Here is a 23,039-nt window from a genome sequence, read left to right on the forward strand (position 1 = left end):
ATAATACACAATGTACTTAGACCAACAGTTGATGAAATGTCTGATTTCAAATGGTTCTTTCACATTAATCACAATACGCTTCAATTCGATCCCATGTGAGCACATGTTACAAGTGCGACACATGTAAAATCCCATCAGGTTTTTATTCAACCTTGTTTTCTGTGCAACAATCAAGTTTAGGTGGGATGAACTGACAATAGATTTATTAATCATTGGAGCTCTGGTGTATATGAATGTGTGGCTTTTCCCAATGTATTCTACTAAGTCCGGATCAAGGTTAACAAATACCAATGTTTCCTGAAAATCCTAAAGGCCTCATGACTATTACTAGAGTACCTTGTGATCATTCTTACCAAATTGCTATTCTTATTTTTCTCTCTCATTTTAAGTTTTAACAGATCACTCCTTGGTGTTTCTATTCCTCTTTTTTTGCTAAAGTCAAATTATTTTCTTTGTATCCTCGTTGTAAAAATCGTGTTCTCAAAAAGTCAGATTCCTTTGCAAATTCTGTTAAATTGCTGCAATTCCTTCTTGCCCTGATATAGTCACCTGTTGGGATGTTGGCTTTAGTGCTAGGTTTATGACAACTTGTGGTTACTAAAACAGAATTAACCTCTGTGGGCTTTCTGTAAATTTGGGATAGAATCTTCCCTTCTTTTGCATAACCGTTGAACATATAAAAATTCAATTACAGCTGCATCTGTGGTACAAGTAAACTCAATACCAAAATCATTACCATTCAGATAACATACAAAATCATTTAGTGCTGGTACATTTCCATGCCATATCACAGACATGTCATCTATGTAATGTACACACAATTTTACACACGAAGACCAAGTATTTTCAATGTACACATTTTGATCCTGAAAGAAACCCAAAGCACGGGCGTTGATTTATTTATTTTAAATACTGTTTTTGCGTGTGACATCACGTGGCACATATAAACACTGGGATCCAAAATGGTGGTTGCGCGAACGCACATGGACCACACCATCAAGTTAAACCCGCAATTTCGGGGTAAGTAGAATTAAAGTAAAGAAGGACTCTTCAATGTGATCAACTTTAGGATTATGATGAACAAGACTAAACTTCACATGTGAATAATGGAGGGGTGAATAGAAGCAAGAATTAAATATCATTTAATAAAAGTTTTGCAGAATAATATCTGGAATAGACAAAATGCATAATAGGCGTTTTCCTTTCTCCCCTCAAGGATTGGCTGTACCAGAACAGCCATTTATATACATCTTTAACGTTAAGCAGGAACTTCATTATATATAAATGATGAGATTGTGACCAATTTAAGGTATGTTTGACCATATTCACTCAATCCCATTTGAATCAAGGATGGGTATCTCATATCAGATAATCAAGGACTCAGTATTCAACTGATTATTATTTACAGGTATAGGAAATAAATCTGCAAACAGATCCCACAAGGGATGACTCAATTTGACTTATTTAAAAGGATCCATATTAATGTGAAATGTAAGGTATGTCCAGTTAATCCTGTATGAGGCTTTTCAGAATAGGTTAGTGAGGTCTAACTGGTCATATAAGGATTCACCATTTGAGGCAGAATGTAGGTGGATAAACCACATGAAAGGTTTAGAGAGTATAATAGATATATCAACAGACACATGACTCAACCTCATGGATGAGGAAGAGATCAACCAATGGGTAATGTGTTGATGTGTGGTGATGGTGACACTATTGGAAGTTGAGAGTGTGTTGCTCGTAATTTGTAACTTCAAGCAATCATACAGAATATGAATTTCTTTGTCCCCTCCCCGCTCCCTGTCTTTTTCCTTCTCCATGGCCTTTATTGGAAAAGCATGTATTTAATAATGTTGATATGACACCCGCTATGTGTGGTCAATTTTTGTTCAAATAGTGTTCTAAATATTCTTTTGATGGGCTTCAACATGACTTCTGCTGGGATCATGTATGATTGTTTGGCATTTTTGCCTATGTGTATACATAACACTGTTATATAAATGCAATCTATGAGGAATGGTTAATGAACTACAGCCCTGGGGAACACCTTTTAAATATGGTCAAAACAGGTGTCGGCTGTTTGGCGTTGTTTGAACAATAATTAAAATTGTATATGTCCCAATAAGGGTCTGCTCTTTGGAATTATAAAGGTCATTATACACTGTGGATTTTGGCACAGGGGGCCAATTCGTTTTTTGGATTAATCATTTTTCAGAGGTATGGGGTCTGTGCCTTTTTTCTAACATAGGCTTCTGCTTGCCTGCCACCATGTGAATATATACAGATGTTATAATGAAACAAGTTTCTTTGAGTTTTCGAATACAGGTGTCGGAGAAGCTTTTTAGAGCTCAGCTCCATCTTCAGTTACTTGCTCTTGGATGACTACAACAGTATTCAATGCGCCCAATGTGTCATGGTACTTTTATCTTATACTGTGTGCTCACTTAATTAATATATATATATTAATACTATATATATATATATATATATATATATATATATATATATATATATATAGTCACTTCACACCGGAAGTGCTCTCTGGTGTGATGGAAGCACAAAGAACATCTGTGATACTCCATGGAAAGGGAAAACAGCATGGCTGTAAATAAGTAATTTTATGGCTGTAAAATAAGTAATTGTAGAAAATCATAACACACCTTGCAAAAATATAACATAGGAACACACAGGACAGACAATACCGAGCCACAGAATCTTGGCATGAGCCACGAATTTCAAAAATCCTACAGAGTTGAAAAGTCATACAAAACAAGAGGAGTTTGTTTTGAAGACACATGTCCTCCTTATAGGTTTGGCGATGCCGGAAAAGTGCTGGTAATTCTGTTACCGACACTTTTCCCGCCCCGCCAAACTACAAGATTGCCGGTGGGGGTACTGATTTACCTCGAGTCAAGAGTTGGAGGTAAATGATGCCCCCACCAGCAAAACATGCTGGTATTACCAGCACCGGTATTACCAGTGCCAGTAATGCCAGCAATCCCCTCCATGGAGTTCTATACTCCATGGAATGGGGATTTACTGCCCTTTCTGCCGCTGTAATATCCCGGCAATTCCGGGATGTCAGGCGGCAGAAACGCTAGGTCAGTTTGCAAGTCTACTGGCGGAATTACCGCCGAGATACCGGCCAACATATATCACCGCCAATGTATGGCGCATATTCTGGTTAGCAAAATGAGCATTCTAAAACCTTACTAGTGGGAGCTTTGCCTCAGTTGTGAAACAGAAATCAACGCTGTGATTGTTGAACAAGGATGTGGCCCATTTCAATTCGACAATATCTAATGCAAAGCAACACAGAGTGTGTTAGGTCAGAGCAGGTTTTTGGCAAATACACATATAGAAACAATGCAATGATATCAGAACAGCCACTAGCCAATAGAAACCTGCGCCTATTTCTAACTACCTGCTATCCAAGCAGAAACACTGTGATCCACAGAGAGCGCTCCAGATTAGTTTAAACAAATCTATTTAATTACAAACTATTCCATGACATCTCATCGAACACTCCTACTTGTCAGGTGATAACAAATATCTTGAATCTGTACACATGCATTTCCCCCTTAAAATTAAACAAAGAAAGGAGAATGTAAAAAAAGTCTCTGATATTGTCATTTCTATCCCCAGGTGCTGATTGTCTAATGGGAGTATATTTGTTGGTGATCGGGTACTTCGACCTTAAGTATCGTGGCGAGTACAACAGGAACGCGCAGGCCTGGATGGACAGCACACAATGCCGTCTGGTTGGGGCTTTAGCTATTCTTTCCACTGAAGTTTCCGTGCTGCTCCTGACTTACCTGACTTTGGAAAAGTACATCTGCATAGTCTACCCTTTCCGGTGTCTGAAGCCGGGGAAGTGCAGGACAGTCACCATCCTGATCCTGATCTGGATAATTGGGTTTGTGGTGGCTTTCATCCCACTGAGCAACAAGGATTTCTTCCAGAACTACTATGGAACCAATGGTGTCTGCTTCCCCCTCCATTCGGAGCAACCGGAGAGCACAGCCGCGCAGATTTATTCTGTCATCATCTTTCTGGGTAAGGGGTGGATTCATTAGTCCATTTAATGAGACTGCATGAGTGTAACTGTAACGAGCCAGTCAAGTGATCCATTATGAGGCGAAGTGATCCACTATGAGATGGAGTGAGGCGAAGTGATCTGTTATGTGCTAAAGTCATCTGCTATGAGAAGAGGGATTAAGTGATCCATTAGGTGGTGAGGGAAGGCAAAGTAATCTGATATCAGCTCAAGCCAATTACTATGAGAGGGGGGGGGTCAAGTCATGAAATATTTTATTTACTGTGCATTTGTTAGGCGCTTATAAAAAAAAGTAGATTGTGTTTCAAAGCGCCCACATGGCAACAGGGAGGGGACATGGGATTGAAAGTGTGAATCCAATGGGGGATAAAGACAAACCTACTATGCCTGGTGAGTATTCAGAACGTGCAATTGCAGAGAGCGAGAAGAGGGGAACAGGGAGTGGGGGTGAGTGCTCGAATGTCCATGCTCGCGGGTGAGCAGTGGATGAAAGTGCCAAGTTTAGTAAGTGCTGGGAGCATAGAGCTAAACTAAGTGAGTAAGTGCAGGCCTACACTGGGGTATGTCAGTGCTGTGTTATATGCGTGAAGTGATCTGTTATTAGGTGACGTGGTGGCAAAGTGATCTGCTATGAGAAGTGGATATGAAGTGGTCCGTTATGAGGTAAAATGGCATCAAGTGATGCTTTATGGGGTGAAGTCGGCTTAAGTGAGCATGAGGTAAACCGTTAAGAGGCTCCCACATCTTAACCAGTTGAAAATGGCCACCATTGAGCTTCTAACTAAGGCCCAAAGAACGACTATATGTTTGTATGAATGTTCATGGCAAGGTCAAATGTTCCAAGAAGCAAATATGGTCTAGTGTTTCATGGAATTTTCCAGGTAACGTTCGCATATTGCTTATTTCAATGACCTCTTCACGTTTTCAAATCTTTGCTCGAAGGGCTAAATCACTGCTGCCGATATACAGTAATGCAGATCAGAGGGGCAGGTCTCAAGGTAATATCATCATTGCTGGAGAAAGAATTGAAAGCAATGCAGCAAAAGGAAAGTGCAACGGCATAGTTGTACACCTGGCTCTGTTTGAGAAAGACTCTTGGGGATTTGTATTGAGTTCTTTCAAGCACCAATATGTATGTAACCATTAACGGATGAAAAGAGCAAAAACGGCAGACTGAGCTAACAATATGAAGTTACCTTAAATGCAAGGGATAAGTTTGTAATCCTCCTCTAGCTTGATGGTCCTCACCTGGGCACGCATTCTTGACACGAGATGAAACATACACATGACATAATGCCTCAACGTACTGGTCACGCCGCGAACATACGCGAAAGGTGCATTGGTGGCGTGCTTCTCCAGAATGCCAGACAAAACACTCCCCCAAACTTGTGTAGCCCTCAGCTGCCTTCTCTGTAAAATACTGAATAAAGAATGTTTGTAGCATCTATTCTCCAGGCAGAGATGAAAAGGAGGAAAAAGCTGTAATTAATGTGAACCTGCACACAGATTAGGGTGTACCATCTGCTGTGTGACCCATTTTCTTCTGTAGGCTTCCTCTAGGAGACTAGACGGGGGTGGGGGAGGGCGCAAGGAACCTCGGATCAGAACTTAAGCTCAAGATAGTTTATGATTATCAGAACAATGCCTGGACAGAGTGACTTGAGGTTACTAAGTTTAAGTAGCAGGGCGAGCACAAGTCTTACTCCCAGAAGAAGCAATGCAGGTGAAAACATCAGTCTCATCCAGGCTCGGACTGATTTATAGGGCTCTAGGGCCATGTCCGAACCAAAAACCCACATTTCTAGGCTAGTTTATTTTGTCAAAGTGGCCAGTTTGATAAGTTACTTCACCTTGCGTTTAGAATTTTTGACCAGTGGTACTGAATAAATATTCTTTAAAATGCACAATTTGCATCACATTTTATCAAAAACCTCCCCCTTGGGTACTAGTCTAACAGTCTGTCACTTGCATGAAGTCCCTAACCGGATGGGGAGCTCACATGGGTACTCTTCAAACGCAAGGTCGCTGGTCTCCAACGGAGTCACTCCTACACATAAACGTGTTAGAGCTCAGAGCAGTACGATGGGCCTTGAAGGCATTCCTACCACACATCAAGGGATCGCTGAATTGCCATTTGCAGCTTTGGGCCACTTTTTCAATGGTGCCCGAGACAATGTTATGCCCCAGTCAACAATGGTCTCATCCATTGAGATGCAGACCTAGGCTGGCAGACGTGGGTTCCGCATAATCTTTATCCAGACTTCCACACCATATTAATAAAGTTTACAGTATGAAGTGGTGCACTTTCACTAGGTAAGTTGTGTTTGTGTATGTGTGTGTGTGTGTGCATGCTTGTGGGCAACACTATGTGGCTGCCTATTGTAATAGCATAATAGCATCCAGGTGGAGAGAGTTCTAAAGATTTATGATGACTCCACATGCAGCACATTGGAGAGAAAAGGTTTCACGGCCCTCTACATCGCCCACAGAGCGTTTCAAGCCCAGGAGCAGAATTTCTTCAAAAAAACTTTGGCACACACTCTCAGGAAAAGCCACACTCACCAGGACCACCTGAAATTCAGGAATAATCCAAAGACCTGGCTCTTCAATGCAAAATAGACAGAAAGTTGACCTAACCCAACCAGCAACAGAAATAACACTGCAAAATAGACCATCTCCCACATGCAAACACAGTCTAAGGGAGCACCACAATGGCTCCTGACTGTCCGCCGACAAATCAACACGCACTGAAAGAAAAACAGCAACCAGTAAAGTGCAAGTATCCCGCGATAATCACTTCCCTCTCTCTGCAATATTAAAACCTCAACACAGGTCATCCCCCTGGACCAACCACACATAAGATAAATGCTGGACACCACAGCACAGGACAACCAGGAGTGAGGCCAGGAGCATGTGGCAAGTGTGGAAGATCTCAAGAACCTCTTAAGATGCCTCCACCTCACTCACCACCTCAACTCAAACTAGCCACTTGCACACAGTGTTATAATACCCTCTCTCCACACTCCAAACAACACAATCTGCACCTCTTAAACCAACTGGCATTCCCGGCCCCTAGCCAATGTGTGCCCAACTCTAAGCACAAGGTCTCATATATGGACACAAAGCCTTCCACGCTTCTTACATATCACACCTAGGAAACGTTCAATCATGCAGAGCTCAGGGTACTTCTGATCTGGAAACGCAATGCAAACAAAGCACACCAATCTTTGCCTGTCCCTATCCTTCAAACTAACCAAGCCCACTAACTCTTTGTCAGATCCACCACATGGCCTAGAGACCATGCAAATGGCACTGGTGCACGGTACAAATCCCAACAACATAGCATAACGATTTCATGTGATAATGTCACCGTGAAAAAGTCACCTATGGTATGGGACTTTTTTTCCTGAGCCCTAAAATTCTTTCCCCAAATATTCTAGGAGGGTTATCATTATATATTATTACCTTTTAGAATATTTGGGGAAAGTGTTTGATTGTCTGGAGGGTGCATTGTTAGGAAAATGACGCCACCTCGCGGTGTTATGAAAACATTCTTGCAACGGATCTATAAGAAAGGAAGGACCACGAATGACCATGTTCTAAGAGAGGTTGAGGCAAAGCAGGGTTAGTGGCAGTGGGAGAAGTTTACAAAAAGAAGTAGTGGAACTATGTTCTCTGCTGACCTGCCCCGGCACCCCACAAACCCCATCACCATGCGCACCCCCACCCATGCAGAACCCAAACACCCAAACCTGCTGTTTAAGGGAATGTTCAGAGCAGTGCACTGAAGTACAAGTTTCAACTTCTTCCTACACTTTTATTTTACAACGAAACCATTCCGGAATGGTTTCTTTTTAAAATAAAAGTATAGGAAACAGAAAACATATATTTTTTAAGTAGAGGTGCACCGCTCTCAACTGCTCCCGCCCACTTCGACCACTGGTTAGTGGTATCCCTAAACCAAGGACTTAGTCCACTGCCTTATGCAAACGGTATCAGACTAAAGGCTCTAAAGTCGAGGCCTAACATGACCTAGCTATGTGTCCCAGCCCATGCAAAAACCATTTGAAACGTAAGGCGTTTTGGATGTAATTAATGTTTTGCTCACTTGGGGAAGGCTGATGTAAGACATGAATAGGGGCATTTTATAAAAAAGTAATAATAGCATGGAATGGAACAAATAAGTGTAAAAGCAAGTGACTATTGCCGCCTTGCAGTGCAGTGCTTTTAGAGGGATGCGAACCTGAGGGGTGGTCTTTAACTAAGGAACATGGCCTAAAGAGTGCTGGAGGAGGCCTTAATTAGGGGTACTTGACCCTGACCCAAGCAATATATCACGAGCCACTGGAATAATATCATTTATTTACCTCAGCAAGATGAATACCATCTGTTTATTGTAAATCACACCTCTGGCTCGGGTTTTACACACACCGCTGTCAATTAATTAAAAGCTCTCAGCATTTAAACCATTCAGTCAGTGAGTAAGTCACCCGTGTTCTATAAATAAATTACCAATGTGAAATGGGGTGTCAGGATTGGCCTTGGGATTTGCGGGGCTCTGGGCATCAAAAGATTTGCTGGGCCCTTAATTTGCATATGTAGTGACATTATAGAAAATGGCACCAAAGAATGAGTCTTTGATACTTGAGGGGTTCATGAGAAGTTACATTAAAATAATCTGCCAGGCAATTCTTGAAAAAAAGTTACTATGAGAAAGGGGTTAAGGCAGACGCCCTGTTGGCGGCTAGATTGAGGGGTCAACGGGCAGAGAGGTGGGTATCCGGGGTAAGATATTCAGGGGGACAACTTCACTCTGTGGCGTTTGAGGTAGCCCAGGAATTTGCCACTTTCTACAAGTGGCTCTATGGGCATGAAGGGGAGAAGACCGACGAGGAATTGGATAGATACCTGGGGGGGTGCCACTTTTGCATGTACTGGACAGAGACAGGGCAGGGATGAAGATGACGATCACCCAGGAGGAGGTTCAGAGGGCAATATCTGGACAGAAGCTGGGAAAGACTCCCGGAGAATACTGTGGGATTCTACAAGAGCTTTGCAGGATCTTTAGCGCAGTACATAGCCAAGTTGTTTAACCACATCTTAGATACAGGCAAGGCCCCACCATCGTTTGGGAAGGCTTTAATTATGGTAATTACAAAAGAGGGGAGGGATTCGGAGAGCTGTAAATCTTATCGTCCCATCTCTCTACTTAATGTTGATGCAAAGATTTTCACTAGAATATTAGCAACACGTATGGAGAACCTTATGCCCAAAGTAGTCCACTCAGACCAGGTGGGATTCATTCACGGCAGGTAGTGCACGGACACCTTACGTAAACCATTACATTTGATGGAGGCCACGGTGGGGAGAGAAGGGAATCCAGTGCTAGTAACCCTTGATCCCGAGAAGACTTTCGACTGGGTGGATTGTTTTTTTTAAGGGGGTCCTATTGAAATTCAGGCTGGGGGACCGAATCATGAGAGGGATACAGGTGCTCTACACAGCACCGGTGGCAAAAGTGATGGTAAATGGGTGAGTGTGAAGAGAGTCTGCATTGCAGAGGGGGACGAGGCAGGGTTGTCTCCTCTCGCCCCTTCTATTTACATTAACAATGGAAGTGTTGGCAGAGAGGCTAAGGTGGGCCCCGACGGTTGAGGTCATAAGAGTGGGTACGAGGGACTTTAAGCTGTGTCTGTATGCGGACGATGTGTTGCTACACCTGGTTATCCCCACCAGTTCAGTCCAGGCAGCACTAGAGATCATAGAGGAATATGGACAGTTTTCGGGGTTTAAAGTCAAGAAGGACAAATCAGTGATCTTCCCAATCGCCTCGAAGGCCCCCAGAGAGATTGAGGTGCTCGGCCCCCTTGGCTTGCATATAAAGCCTGATGGCATTAGATATCTAGGAATCAATATTGTTAGACTGGGAGAGGACCTGGGGGAAGCCAACTATCCCCATCTCTTTGACAAATTATTTGCCGAAATGGCAACCTGGGGCATGGGACAGCTATCACGGATGAGGAGGCTTAATGCAAGAAACATGAATCTCCTCCCGAGAGTGCTGTATCATTTCCAGATGTTGCCAGTCCGTGCCCCGGAAGCGCATTTGAGAGAAGCCAAGTCATGGATCCTGCAGTTTTTATGGCAGAATAAGAAACCCAGGGTGGGATACGAGATGTTAATATTGCCAAAGGATCTAGGGGGTGTGGGGCTCCCAGATTTGATGCTATATTATAGAGCAGCGCAACTCAGGGCAACGGTCCCTCACTTGAGGGAGGATCCAGAGAGGCAGTGGGTATTCCTGAAGAACAACACATGCTCCCGGCAACAATGGGGGAATGGCTCTGGGTCCCGAAGGAGAGGCTTCCGAGGAGAATCCGGGAACATCCCTTTCTTGGGGTCCACTGGGAAGTGCTAAGTATGGGGGGAAGGAAGGACGGGATCACAACGTGGCCCTCACCAATGAGTCATATATGGGCACCCCCTGTGCGGGACGCTATGCCAGAGGTCTTAAGGTACCAGGAATGGTTTGAGGGAGGGCTCTCCAGAGTGGGGCAATTGTGGAAAGGTTGGAGATTTGTGAGCATTCAAGAGCTGGAAGAAGCCCTAGGCATAGGCAAACTCTCTGTGCTTCTCTACCTTAGGCTAAAGGGCATTTTCACAGCAGAAATGTGGAGGGAATTGATTCAGAGGGACCTCACACTAGTGGAGAAAGTCCTGGATGGGCAAAGGGAGATGAGGGGCCTTATCTCACATCTCTATCTGGCTCTGATAGAAACCAGGGAAGGGGGGCAGTGCAGGGGTGAGCCACAGATGGGAAAGGGACCTGGATAGAGAGTTAGATGAACATCTATGGTACTCTTGTTATTGTACATGGGGCGTTTGTAGAGTATCGGACAGGGCAAGCTGAATCACCTGTAGAGACTTCTAATTTGGCACATAAAGCTCAGTGGGATAAAAGGATTTGCCGGGAGCACTCCCTTTGTGTGAGTTGCAAAGCCAGGATTGGAGACAAGTCTGCAACTCAGGCTCTTCAACACATGTTCCCAGCTGTAGCTGGTAGAAATATTGTTTGCCCCAATTTTGCAACTTTGGTGTGAAAACACCATCTGACTGGGGAATGCGGTGCAAACAAACTGATTACGTTTTGCTAACTGAAGTGCCCGAGACAGCCCAACATATATTGAGCTCCTGTTCCACCCTCAACGCCTTACTATATAGAAAGAGATATGTGAAGTATGTCAGTTCATTAGATAACATTAGAGGGGAGCAATTTTGGGCCACTCTAATGGGGGCTCATTCTGTTGTAATAAATGTGGCAGCCTACTTTATTTGGAAATTGGTTTCGAAGTTAGGATAAGCACAATGACGCACTTTAGCTGAATCTTTAGGGATGATGAATTGTTATTATGATTCTGGGATGCCATAAGAGTGCAGCAGGAGTCTATACATATTTATCATTATTTTAGTTATTGCCATTTTAAGATAATTTTACACGGAATTGGATTTTAAAGCTCGAGATTGCAGTGTACTTTTTTTATTATTGTATTTTATAAATTGTTGCTGTTTATGTATTTGATGTTCATGAATTTGTGATATTTGGTTAATGTGCTTAAAGTTTAAATGTAACTAATGCACAATACATTTTTTTTACTCAAGTAAACGGTTGTTTTAACAGCGGTTATATGTTTGCTTTGACTTTTGTATGGATTGTATATGTAGCCATATTGCCCAAGCTAGCATTATGCTTTTAATTCCAAAGCAACAGGTGAGGACTGTTTTGACTCTCAAATGAATATCCCATCAATCTTTTTTTTAATTTTTAAAAGGCGAGCTACATACCTAAAGAGGTTCATAGTGATAATATCGAATACAAAAATGTCGAAAGTAATTTTTTCGAAAAAATAATGTACAAAAAAAATTTGAATTTCATTTTCCCTACATTTTGGATTCGAATTGAGGGGGTTCCCCCCCAACCCCTGCTTTTTTTTTCTTTTTTTACCTTTTTTTTTACTCGGGAAACCCCAAAAAAAATCTAAGTAAAAAATAAAGATTTCGAATTTTTTTTCAACATTTTGTTTTTTGAATTGATTGTCTTTTGTCATATTTTTTTTGATATTATGACTGACCACCACCTAAAGACTGTCTCCTGTTGTGCTTGCTAGCTCCAGGGGCCTAATGACCATGACTGGACAAGGGGGAGATGGAGGAAAGGGCTTTTACTTCAGCAGGATTGCCTTATTATTTGATCGGAGCACAGCCTATTTACCAGGGAGGTCTTCAGGCAGTGAAAGTAAGCAAGTGTGCAGGTCTTCCATTGTTAACAAAATCAGCACAGGGCCAGGACAGCAACCTCTTCCCACATCCCGTGGCCTGATAAATATTCATGACCCACTTGCCCTCTTTTCCTTTCCCCTCCTCGGCCATTGTTTCACATTCAACAATACTCTGTTTTATAGTGATGACTTGAAAATCACTCAAATCATAATAAATCACTTGGACACATATATAAATCCGTAGAGAAATATGATAAGCAAAAGGAGTATGTTTGTAATGTTATTTTCCCTCATCTTGAATGGAAGACTACAACTACCAGAATGCAATTCAGCTTAGGGTTAAAAAAAATGACCTGTGCATTCTTTAAATGTACTTTTACGACTTAAAGACTCACAACAAAAGAGAGTATGTGAAAAGGGGACCTAGTTGTTTTTCAGTGTATGGTAAAGGCACGCTTCATATAATGTGAGAAACATCTGACATTCTACAAAACAATAAGTACTTTTTGTGTGTCAAATAATCATACATGAAAAAGGCGCTAGTTTAAAACTTGTTTGTATATGCCATTTTTATTGCCTTGAAAGAAGGCATCTATTTGGGTAGCTGAGTGATGCTTTGTATGTACAGTCAGCATACAAAATGCCCATATTGCAGCTCTCATCACCTACGCTTTGAAACTTAATGTCTTGTCAAAAACAATAGTTACAAATAACTTGGTCTGCAACAATAACAAAAAGTGTGAAATTGTAAAGTATTTTCTGGGCTGCAGTGGCATGTGCTGTGCAGCGTTTGCTGGGCTGCTGAGATGATGGTGGGGGGGCAGAGGATGTGTCTCTTGGCCACACAAAGGGGTTGGGAGGAGACAGCAGGGCCTGGTTCAGGATAGGCAAGGAAAAAAGCCTCAGACGTCAAAACACATGAGGTGCTCTGGAAACACTCTGTATTAATTGGTAAACCCTTGGCAGCAGGTACTTGCGGTACTTGCTGGATCCTGGGTGACGGCAAAGACTGCCCTTGCCCAAGTCCGAGCAGGGAAACAAATACCATCAATTGGGTTCTTTGCTGCTTTGCATACAAAGTGCATTTTGGGAACCTAATAACGAACACAGATTTTATATTTGACAAATATGGCTGTGATAATCATTGATGCATGATATCCCTCTGAGCATGTAAAGCATGCTGGGCTTGGTGCTCCTTTCCTTTGTGGCAACACTTACCCTAACAGTAAAATGTCTGCAAACCATGAGTCAGAGATACTCCTTAGAAGAGAGAATTGCGGGGCGAGATCAAAGCTATGGGTCAGGCGTATGTGGCAGGAAAGGAAGGATGCAAGGTGTTTATGGATGGTTCGAAGGATCCTATGTCTGGGAGAGTGGGTATGGCGTATTATCTGGAAAGCACTGGGGAGTATAAAGTGGGACGATTGACGAATGATGTGTCAATTTGTACGGCTGAGTTGGTGGCAATTGCATTGGCGATTGATAGGGTGTGCGAGTTGGGGTTAGAGAAGGTGGTGATATTTTCAGATTCATTGAGTGGGTTGCAGGCGATTGTGGCGGGGGGTGGTGATAGGAAGGACGTGATTATGGACATCAGGAGTTGGCGTGGGTCCCCAGTCACAGTGGCATTTTGGGTAATGAGTTAGTGGATCTGGCGGCGGCTGAAGGTATGAGAAGGGGAGCGGTTGATGTGAGATTACCTTTGAGTGTGGATGAGGTGAAGGCGGTGGTGGTGAGACGGGTCATGGGTGAGTGGCAGGAGAGGTGGGTGAGTGGGGTGAAGGGCAGTTCGCGGGAAAGTGTCAGTGAAGGTGGATGCAGGGCGTCTGGAATGGAGGAGGGGGGAGGAGGTGATGCTGAATCGGTTGAGGATAGGGCATGCGGGACTGAATGATTGTCTGTTTCAAGTGGGGAAGCGTGAGTTGAGGGATTGTGCGGTGTGTGGGGTGCCTGAGACTGTGGGACATTTTCTGCTTAGGTGTGAGAGACATGTTGAGGAGAGAGAATTGATGAGGGTTCGATTGTCTGCGCTGGGTGTGGCTGAGCTGAGTGGGAAGATTTTGCTGGGAGGTGACGGGGAGAGAGGCAGGAGGAGGAATAGTGTGATGTTGGATTTTGTGAGGCAAACGGGGCGGTGGGAGGAGTTGTGAGTTTATGTAAGCTAAGCATTGATTGGTGGGTCTGGTGCACATCATCCTTTAGGATGGGGAAGCGCCTGCGTGGGTCCGCCCATGCATCCGATAATTAAGAAGAAGAAGAAGGACAGCCCCAGCTTGGGTCAGACTCCTGATGCACACACAGGAATTGCAGCCTCGGGTGCTTACTAGTGGGGGACAGAAGGTGACCTGGCTCAGGAGCAGTTCTTGAATGACTGCAGGGACTCTGCCCCGTCTTTTCCCACCCCATATAGCCAAGCACGCATGAAAGACAGCGTCTACAATATCATCCACCTGCTTTTACCATGAACAAAAAACAAATGGATTTAATAGGGATCCATTGGTTTTATGCTGTCATGAAAATGTAATGCTGAAATAAAAGCACATAGAAGTAAAATACTCCAAAGCATAAATGCAACGCATAAACTACATAGACTTTTGTTTTATATCTCACTTTTATGCTCTGGAGACTTAGAAAAGGACCCCCCAAAGTCACTCAAGAGAATGCAACAAAGAGGGTTGGAGACACTGTCAATGTGAAGGGATACATGGAGGTGTAGCAGGATGAGAAGAGTTGAACAGCAAATTAAACAATAGGTGCATGTGAGTAGACCTCTTCTCAGAGATGGGGTAGTGAGAGAGATCTAGGGGACTGGAACATAAACAGGAGAATGATAACCGCCAAGCGCTTGTATTTGAGATCTTGGTTCAGCGTGATGCAATGAACTGGAGGATCATAGGGTTTAAAGGGGTCATATTTTTAAATGTGTGTGTGCAGGTAGGGGCTATGGGTTTGCTTTGCTCTATGGGTGAAACTGACAATCCTGAAGGTAATAGCGGACTGGGTCAATCCACTGAAGTTGGCTTGATGAGTGAGTGGTTTGGCCATAGTCATTAAGGATGAAAATTATCATTATCCCAATAATGGAAGTTCAAATTGCTTTAAATCAATGGGATTCTTTAGGCTAACAAAACCATGTTGCCAACAACAACCTTCTCTTTTTGCAGCCGCACCAACACCTGCTTCAATGACTACAGTGGCTGGCAGAAGTGGGCCAAAATGCTTTGTGCACCCTTATTTCAATGTGCTTCATTCTTCAACTGATCAAATGCATTTGGCATCCTGATGTGATAGCAATGCCACTCAGTGAGTTGATCATTTCAGAGGGCCTGTGCGTGAAGGGAATGAGGTACACATGAGGAAATCAACTGGCAAGGCAGGGTTAATAACCTTGTCTTTCTGGTAAAACTCTTCTTTTCCCTTCACTCTGTCAAAAAGAAGACGAAAGGTGGCGTTTGCCGTGCTTCTGAAGCACATTTTATATTCTACGGTGTAGGAACTAAAAGTAAAAACCATTGCAGTTCTGTCTTCCACAAAAAAAACACAAAAAAATAGGAATTTGATAGCATAACAAGCCACAAAAGCAGCAGCCAATTTCCCTGTCCATCCAATAAAACATGTAAAGGGGGCAAGATACTCACGCCTAAATCCTGTAATGTCCGACCCACTGAACTCACTCTAAAAGAAACCACCTAATTTTAGGAAGACACTGAAAAACAATTGTTCCTTCAAACTTCTAAACAATGTGTGGACTAACAAACGTCACTGTACAACACAAGCCTTCATGGTATTACCCACTTTTGCCAAATGGCAATTTCATGAATTGTTTTTTGCCTAAATCCCCCCCCCGTATTTTCTTACCACACACATGTATGTGGAAAGTTGGGGTAATGTATACATAAAGGGGAGGGGGCATAAAAGAGGTCTCCCCTCTGCTGTTTGTGGTAAAAAAAAACTGCAGTAAAATTGGCCAAAAGCTTTGGTGAAAATGCCATTCACCATTCGGCAAACAAAAACAAAAAAGACAAGTCTGCAAACGTTCAATGTTCACAGATCCGCCTTCACTACCTACTGACATTCTCCTTAAAAGATACATGGAATGTGGCACTTGCCTAAACATATCTGGTTCTCATCATCACACCACTTTTGTTCTCCTGTGCCTTGAAGCGTCCTCAAGCAGAATATAAGCCGCTAGAGACCACGTCCCATATAAAACCAGTAAATGAATATTAAACAACAGAGAGCCATTTCTGCAGGACATGTCTGAAAGTCAGCACTGTGACAGCTGATCATGAAGAACCACTGAGTGACAGCCACTCAACTCGTAAACTTGGTTTGCACATTGCCACAGACCTGGGTAGCATGGGGTGATCATGTCTCCTCTCCTGTTATCCTCGGCACATAGGGTCAATCCGTCATATTGTTATTTTCAATAAAATCCATGGACTTTAGAATGGATCAAGGACTTTATAATTGTTTCAATTGGTCCCAAGCAATATTACTGTAGGCATTGAGGAACCTCCCAGTGCACGAAACATGTGTAGCCCCTGGCCCAATTTTGGACCGCCTAGGTAGGGATACATGCTTGTCCCCTGAAGGAAATTAAGAGGCAGACACAAGGGTGGAGAGAACAATATTATATTTAACGTTTATGTATTTACCTGGACTGTACCATGCAGCCCACCCTGGGGCTGAGTGGAACGTAGAAAAAAAGAAAAAGAACAATGGACAGAACCACAGGGGAGAGACTGTTAAGGGAGTTCTGCAGAAACCGTTGGGTGAATGGTTGAGACAGAGGGAGAAGAAAGGAGGCAACAAACATCATCTCTCTTGGGTGCCATAGCCTCATGCGCCCCGTCACCCCCAGGCTGTAAGGACTTTCCTAAACCGAGCTTCATATGCCAGGTGCAGTCAGGCATCTTTGTGGGTACAGACTGCTTCCCCGGTGCAACCCAGGCACTCATGGGGCTATGAGAACTTCTGCCTGACTGGTGGCTATATTGGACCGTCCCAACATCAAAGCCCTGGACTGCATGTGTGGGGCAGTCCGGGTGAACAGAGGAGCTGCCCAGCCTGGGTAACGTGTGTGGGGCGACCCTAACCAGGCGACCCTGCTGTGCCCCAGAAAGAAAGTCCTCCTGGGCCATGCTTGCTAGAGCGGCCCAGGAGGTGAAGATAGGGAGAATGCTGAAGCCAAAGTGATGGGCTACCAACTCTTTGTGTCCCGGGTGAAAAGGGGAGCTCTGTCACGCCAGCAGGGGCAACGAAGAGTTTGTGGCTCTCTGCTTGTGACATGAAAGGTAAAGAAGAAAGGGGCAGATGAAGCGCACAGCTGATGCGCACAGCAGAGTTCAGCAGTGGTGGCAGCGTCCCCATGGTAACCAGGACACCGCCAGAAGAAATTACATGCAATAGGCAGGGTGGTGATGCTGGCGGGCCCCCTGGACAAGGGGGCTGCCAAAGAAGATCTAGCTGGTGTGGCGATGAGTGTGGCAGACCTCAGGTCAGAGGGTCGCCACGAAGATCAAGTGCACTGCAGGCATGGCGGTGAGTGTGGCAGCAGCCAAGGGCACATACTGGCATGAAGAAGAGGAAGTGCAACGCAGACGCAGTGGCAATACTGGCAGCCCCAAGTGGTGGATGGGCCTGCCAAAAAAAGATCTCTACTTGCGGGGCCTCACCACAGTGATGCTGTACCCCAGGTGGCAGAAGGGGCACAGCAGGAGAAGAACAATGCTTACGGGTGGCCCTACACACCCCCATGATATCAAGCTAAAAGAAATATACTTTTAAGGGTCCTGGGTGTGGCTGACTGCAGCAGCCCTCCCCCTGTGGTTAATGTACATATGTGTTTAATAACGCTCGTCATATATTTAAATGGGTAGTTATGTATGGGATATGTTTAAGGTTATGTTTATATTGAATTGGTTTTGGAGGTGTGTGGAAGTGGTTGTGGGGTTGAACAAGGAGGGGTAGTAGGGAATACTTTGGCATGTAACAGGAAGAAGAAGTGTCAGCCTGGTGACGGCCACCTAGGAAGTGGAACCACTCACTGAGGCCATCTCCTGGCCCTCCTTCACAGTGATTGGGCCAAGCAGAGAGTAGGGGTCTGTTCTGTCAGTTCCACGCTAAGGGTCTACCTTCGAACCCTTCCGGGGAGTGTGGGCTGACGGAGCACATCCCTCAGAGGTAAAAACACGCATGGGGAACGTAGTGGTAAGGTTTAACGGGTTATCGTGTGTTTTTTGTTAAAATAAAAAAAGGGATTCCTGTTGGGGTGCCTAGGAAACATCCACCTTGCTGTCTGAGTAACAGTGTGAAGTATAAGGGAAGGTTGCGTAGCGCCCCAGCCTGTCCAGCTGGTTCCTGTGGGGTCTGTTCCTAGCCTAAGGAAAGTGAAAGTGCACTCCATTGCACAAGCTGGGGCCCGAAAAGCACGGGCTACACATGTGTCGTTCCAAGTACAGGAATTGATACGTAAATCAAAATTAAAACATGCAGAACTCTCCCAGCAAAGCAATCAACATATCATTTTCATTCTTTAACTAATTTTCATTCAACACTGTTGAAGCATGAGTCAGCTCCTAAACACTGCTATGAGGCAGCTGGGTACATGGCTCTGTGGACATAGACATCCTCTCCAGTGATCTGTGTTTGACCGAATGGTCACATGTCTGACTCTTGGCAGATCTACCCAGCCCTTTATCCTTCCGAAGTTGATAAAACTGTGCACCATTGAGTTGGGTAACAATACGTTTCTGTTATCAGCAACAAAGTGCCCCACTGGGTTGAGCATGCATTCGATCTGTCATGTTCTGTTAAATGTGTCCTATATCCTGTAGTTTTCTTCTCCTTTATCTGGTGTGCACAAATATGTACTTGGTTTTTCCTATGAGGAAAGAGATTGACACTAATGTATTTTCTTTCTTTCCAAAACAGGTGTCAATTTGGCGGCTTTCCTCATCATTGTCTTTTCCTACAGCAGCATGTTCTACAGCATTCACCAGACCGCTACCACGGCAACAGAAATCCACAACCATATCAAAAAAGAGATGACCCTCGCCAAGCGTTTCTTCTTCATAGTCTTCACTGATGCGCTGTGCTGGATACCTATCTTTATACTAAAGCTGCTTTCTTTACTTCAAGTTGAAATACCAGGTATTCTATTTTTCACCACTATTCAATTTAACACAACGCTATTCAGAGTTGGTTACCCCATAATTATTGCTGTACACCCTTCAGTGCTAAAGAGGATCAATAGACGTCACATTATCAAACAGGCGATGAGGGTAGCTTCTCGCACAAGTGCTGATTGAGATCAAAAGTGCCGGGCATTGGGCAAAATCACCAATTTTAAGGTGGCCACACTAAAAAGGTATTTGTATGGGTAACTGTAGGCAAAACAAATATCTATTCACATGTGCAAGAACATGTATAACTTCTATTGGTAGGAGACAATGTAGAGTTGACACTGCAGTCAAGGGAATCAAGTTGGAATTTCTTGAACTCATTTAGCTTGCCAACTACAGAAAATGATACGACTTGTATGGAAATGCGATATGCCCGGTACTGCAAATCCGGCTTCTAAAAATATATTATGAGATCACAGACAATTTGTGGTCCTTCTGCTAAGCAAATACCAGTGACAAAGAGCTTCTTTGACTACCCACGCTTTAACACCTATAAACATATTTATAAATGTGAAAAATGTTTACCCCATATTCAATGGAAACGTTCTACGTTAATTACACAAAGAACTGTGTTTTCAAAACACCTCATTCAAGGGGATGATGTTTTTCATGTGAAATCTTTTCTATGATTCACAGGAATTATATACTTCGGTGAAATATGGATGTCAACCAACGGGAAGCCTAAAATATCGATCTGCTTAATTAGGCTTATTTTTTTCTAAGCATGACAATCACTTAAAGTAATCAAAACAAAGCAGGACATTAGCAATTAACACCACCTGTGCAATTAGTTGTCACTGGAGCAGGTTGTGAGTTAGGGAAAAAAAGAAATCGTCCTTGAACAAATGTAACCAATTCTCTTTGTGTAATCAGTATTAGAACCCTGGAGGTGACGTAATGGCTCTTCCCAGGCAATCCGGGAGCTCAGAAGTATGGAGTTACCTCATGGAATTGACCGCATCAAGCCTCCTAAGAAGAGGGAAGCCGCCCTTTTTCCTCTTGGGCCATAGCCGCTGTCCTTGTAGAACCGATTATTATAAAAGACAGAGGCCAGCTGGTCCTTCCCTTCAGCTCTGCCAGGGGCCCCAACCTACAGCCTACAGCACAGGCCCACATTACCCAGACTATTAAGTAACCAGAACCCACAGGTCGCCTTTGCTCATGACCAGTCACCACATCCTTTGGCTGTTTCCACTGTCCATGTTGCAACAATAAGTCAAAAGGACCACAACCTGTGGACTACAGACATGTGGCCATGACCTCGAGACTGAGCCCCATATCCCTCTCACTGTTAAATGATCAGATCCCACCAGCCATGGCCACTGACCATTGGCCCATGCCTGCTTGTTTTTTTCCCATCCATTACTTCACTGTCATTTCCATGCAAATTCCTACTTTAACAAACCATTCCTACTGCCCTATTTACCGCACCATTCATTCCCGAAACTCATTTCCGCGATAATACATTGTTTGCCTGTTACAGTGGTAATGGGAAAACATTCAACAATTCAAAACTCTTCCTTATCCCTAGTGCCACTTTCCATGTGCACTCCTTCTTGCTAGCTAACCTATCCCCAATTTGTGTAAATTCGGCCAAACCCTCTCCCTATAATCCCTTTTCACTCACTGGTTCATGTGACCATTTTTATTTTGTGAACGCGTCTTGCGACATAACCGCAGGAATCCCTTGGGATTCGCCCATAACATGAAAACGTTCTGCGACAAACAGGCTCCGCAGACCACCGCAAACTCTCCAACTACACATGTGGTCCCCTTTCTCCCTCCCTACCACTACCCTAATGTGAAATCATCCTGTTCCACCCTCCAAGCATTGTTTTAAGCACTTCTTTTTTTTTGGCTTGCCTCAGAATTACTGTGGGAATCGCTTGCTTTGAGCCAAAAAAAAGAGGTGGCTTTTCATTTCTGAAAAGGTGCACTGCTGCAATGCACCATGGAAGATATATAAACGTTTTTTTGGAATGGATGCACCCCCTTTTCCATCAAATTATTTCAAAACTACTGCATGGTTTTACCCCCAAACCAACAAAAGGCACGTATAGAGTGCTTTGTGCCCAAGGTGTGCGTTATTTAGTGCAAATCCATCAAGCATTTTTTGTGCTTCATGTGTTCAATGGAAGCACCCTTTTCTCTATGGGAAAATTAATGGGTGTAGGCTAAAAACAGCATTTATGCTCTTTAAATAACTTTAGTATTATTTAACAAATTATCCACAAAATGTCCAGTTTGGAGGGGATGCGGCTGTCATGAGCACTGCTCCCGAGAAGCCAAGTCAAGCCCAGCATCCCCGGAAGCAGGCTCACGACCCTCGTCCCCGGCTCCAGCAAACCCCTATTGGGGCCCTTTGGACCATGTCCTGGCCCCTCTGGCGCCAAGCTCATAAGGAACCTCAGTCCCGGCGCCAGGGGCGCCGGGCTCATAATTCTTGCAAAGGTGCTTGGGTGGACCTACCTGTAGCAGACCATGCTGCATACTCACCTTTGCAAATGCTGGCAGGATGAAGTCCCAGCCTTCTGCTGGGAGGAACTATTCCCTGAACTGCTACTTTCTTACCTGGGTGGGGCTGGTGCCACTCCTTAGCTCTGGAACACAGGAACTCTTTTACCTGGGCGAGGCTGAGGAAGGAGACACCCAATCACTCCAACACTATTTAAACCACACCCGATTGGGAAAACATGCTTCGCGTTATTCTGCATCTGCAGCAGGACGCTCACCGAGTCAGCTCCAGCATTCCAGTGACATCTCCAGCTTCAGCTCAGCATCCTGTGGAAGAAAGACACGAGAACTATACTTACCATCCAGGAATCCAGACACCGGCAGACAACATCCAGACAACTGCAAGCAAAAGAAACATAAGGTTAGCAAGTTGCAACACGTTCGCAGCCGCGCACGCTTACCTGATCCATCTGTGCTTTCACGGATTCTTCGCGGCCTTCTCTTCAGCAGCCTAACGGCACCTGTAAAGACAAAGAACATTGTTAAGTAGGAACCGGGTTAAGGCGGACGCATTTACTTTTCTTACCTGCTTCTGTGGGCGTATTACGATCTCTTCAACCGCAGCAGCCCGGCACCTGAAAACAAGAAAAGACATTATTTAAGTGCCATTAAAGACTGCAAGAAAGCCTAACACTTACGTGTTTCCCCACGTGCATCCGCGACTGGGAAAACGCCCGCAACATCTCAAGACCTGAAAACAGAAAACCAGGGACATTATTGAGGTGTCATTGAAATTCCCATACCTACGTACAACCGCACGTGTCGCGCTCTCAGTGATCACGCCCTCAGCATCCAGGCACCTGAAAAAGACAATGCAAAGACTTCATTAAAGGTGCCCATCTCTTCAAGACTATAAACTCTTTATACCTACTGGCATCCGCTCGTGCAGTAACGGCGGCATCACCTTTTGGCATCTCAGCACCTGTGCCACTTCTAAGGCCACAAAAGACTTTGAGGATCTCCAGTGACGTAACTGGAACCCACGCACCCCTGCATAAGTCGCAG

At 44.2% G+C, this 23,039-nt stretch overlaps 1 protein-coding gene across 1 annotated transcript in view; it reads left to right on the plus strand.

The window, feature by feature from the left end:
* RXFP1 (relaxin family peptide receptor 1) overlaps positions 1-23,039 on the plus strand; it is a 1,623,004-nt gene that overhangs the window by 1,582,643 nt on the left and 17,322 nt on the right. The window contains 2 exon segments of the mRNA XM_069631337.1: positions 3,646-4,056; positions 19,270-19,488. Coding sequence (XP_069487438.1) covers positions 3,646-4,056; positions 19,270-19,488 — 630 coding nt within the window.

The sequence above is a fragment of the Ambystoma mexicanum genome, chromosome 6q (assembly GCF_040938575.1).
Source record: "Ambystoma mexicanum isolate Mex_15411 chromosome 6q, UKY_AmexF1_1, whole genome shotgun sequence".
Lineage (NCBI taxonomy): Eukaryota > Metazoa > Chordata > Amphibia > Caudata > Ambystomatidae > Ambystoma > Ambystoma mexicanum.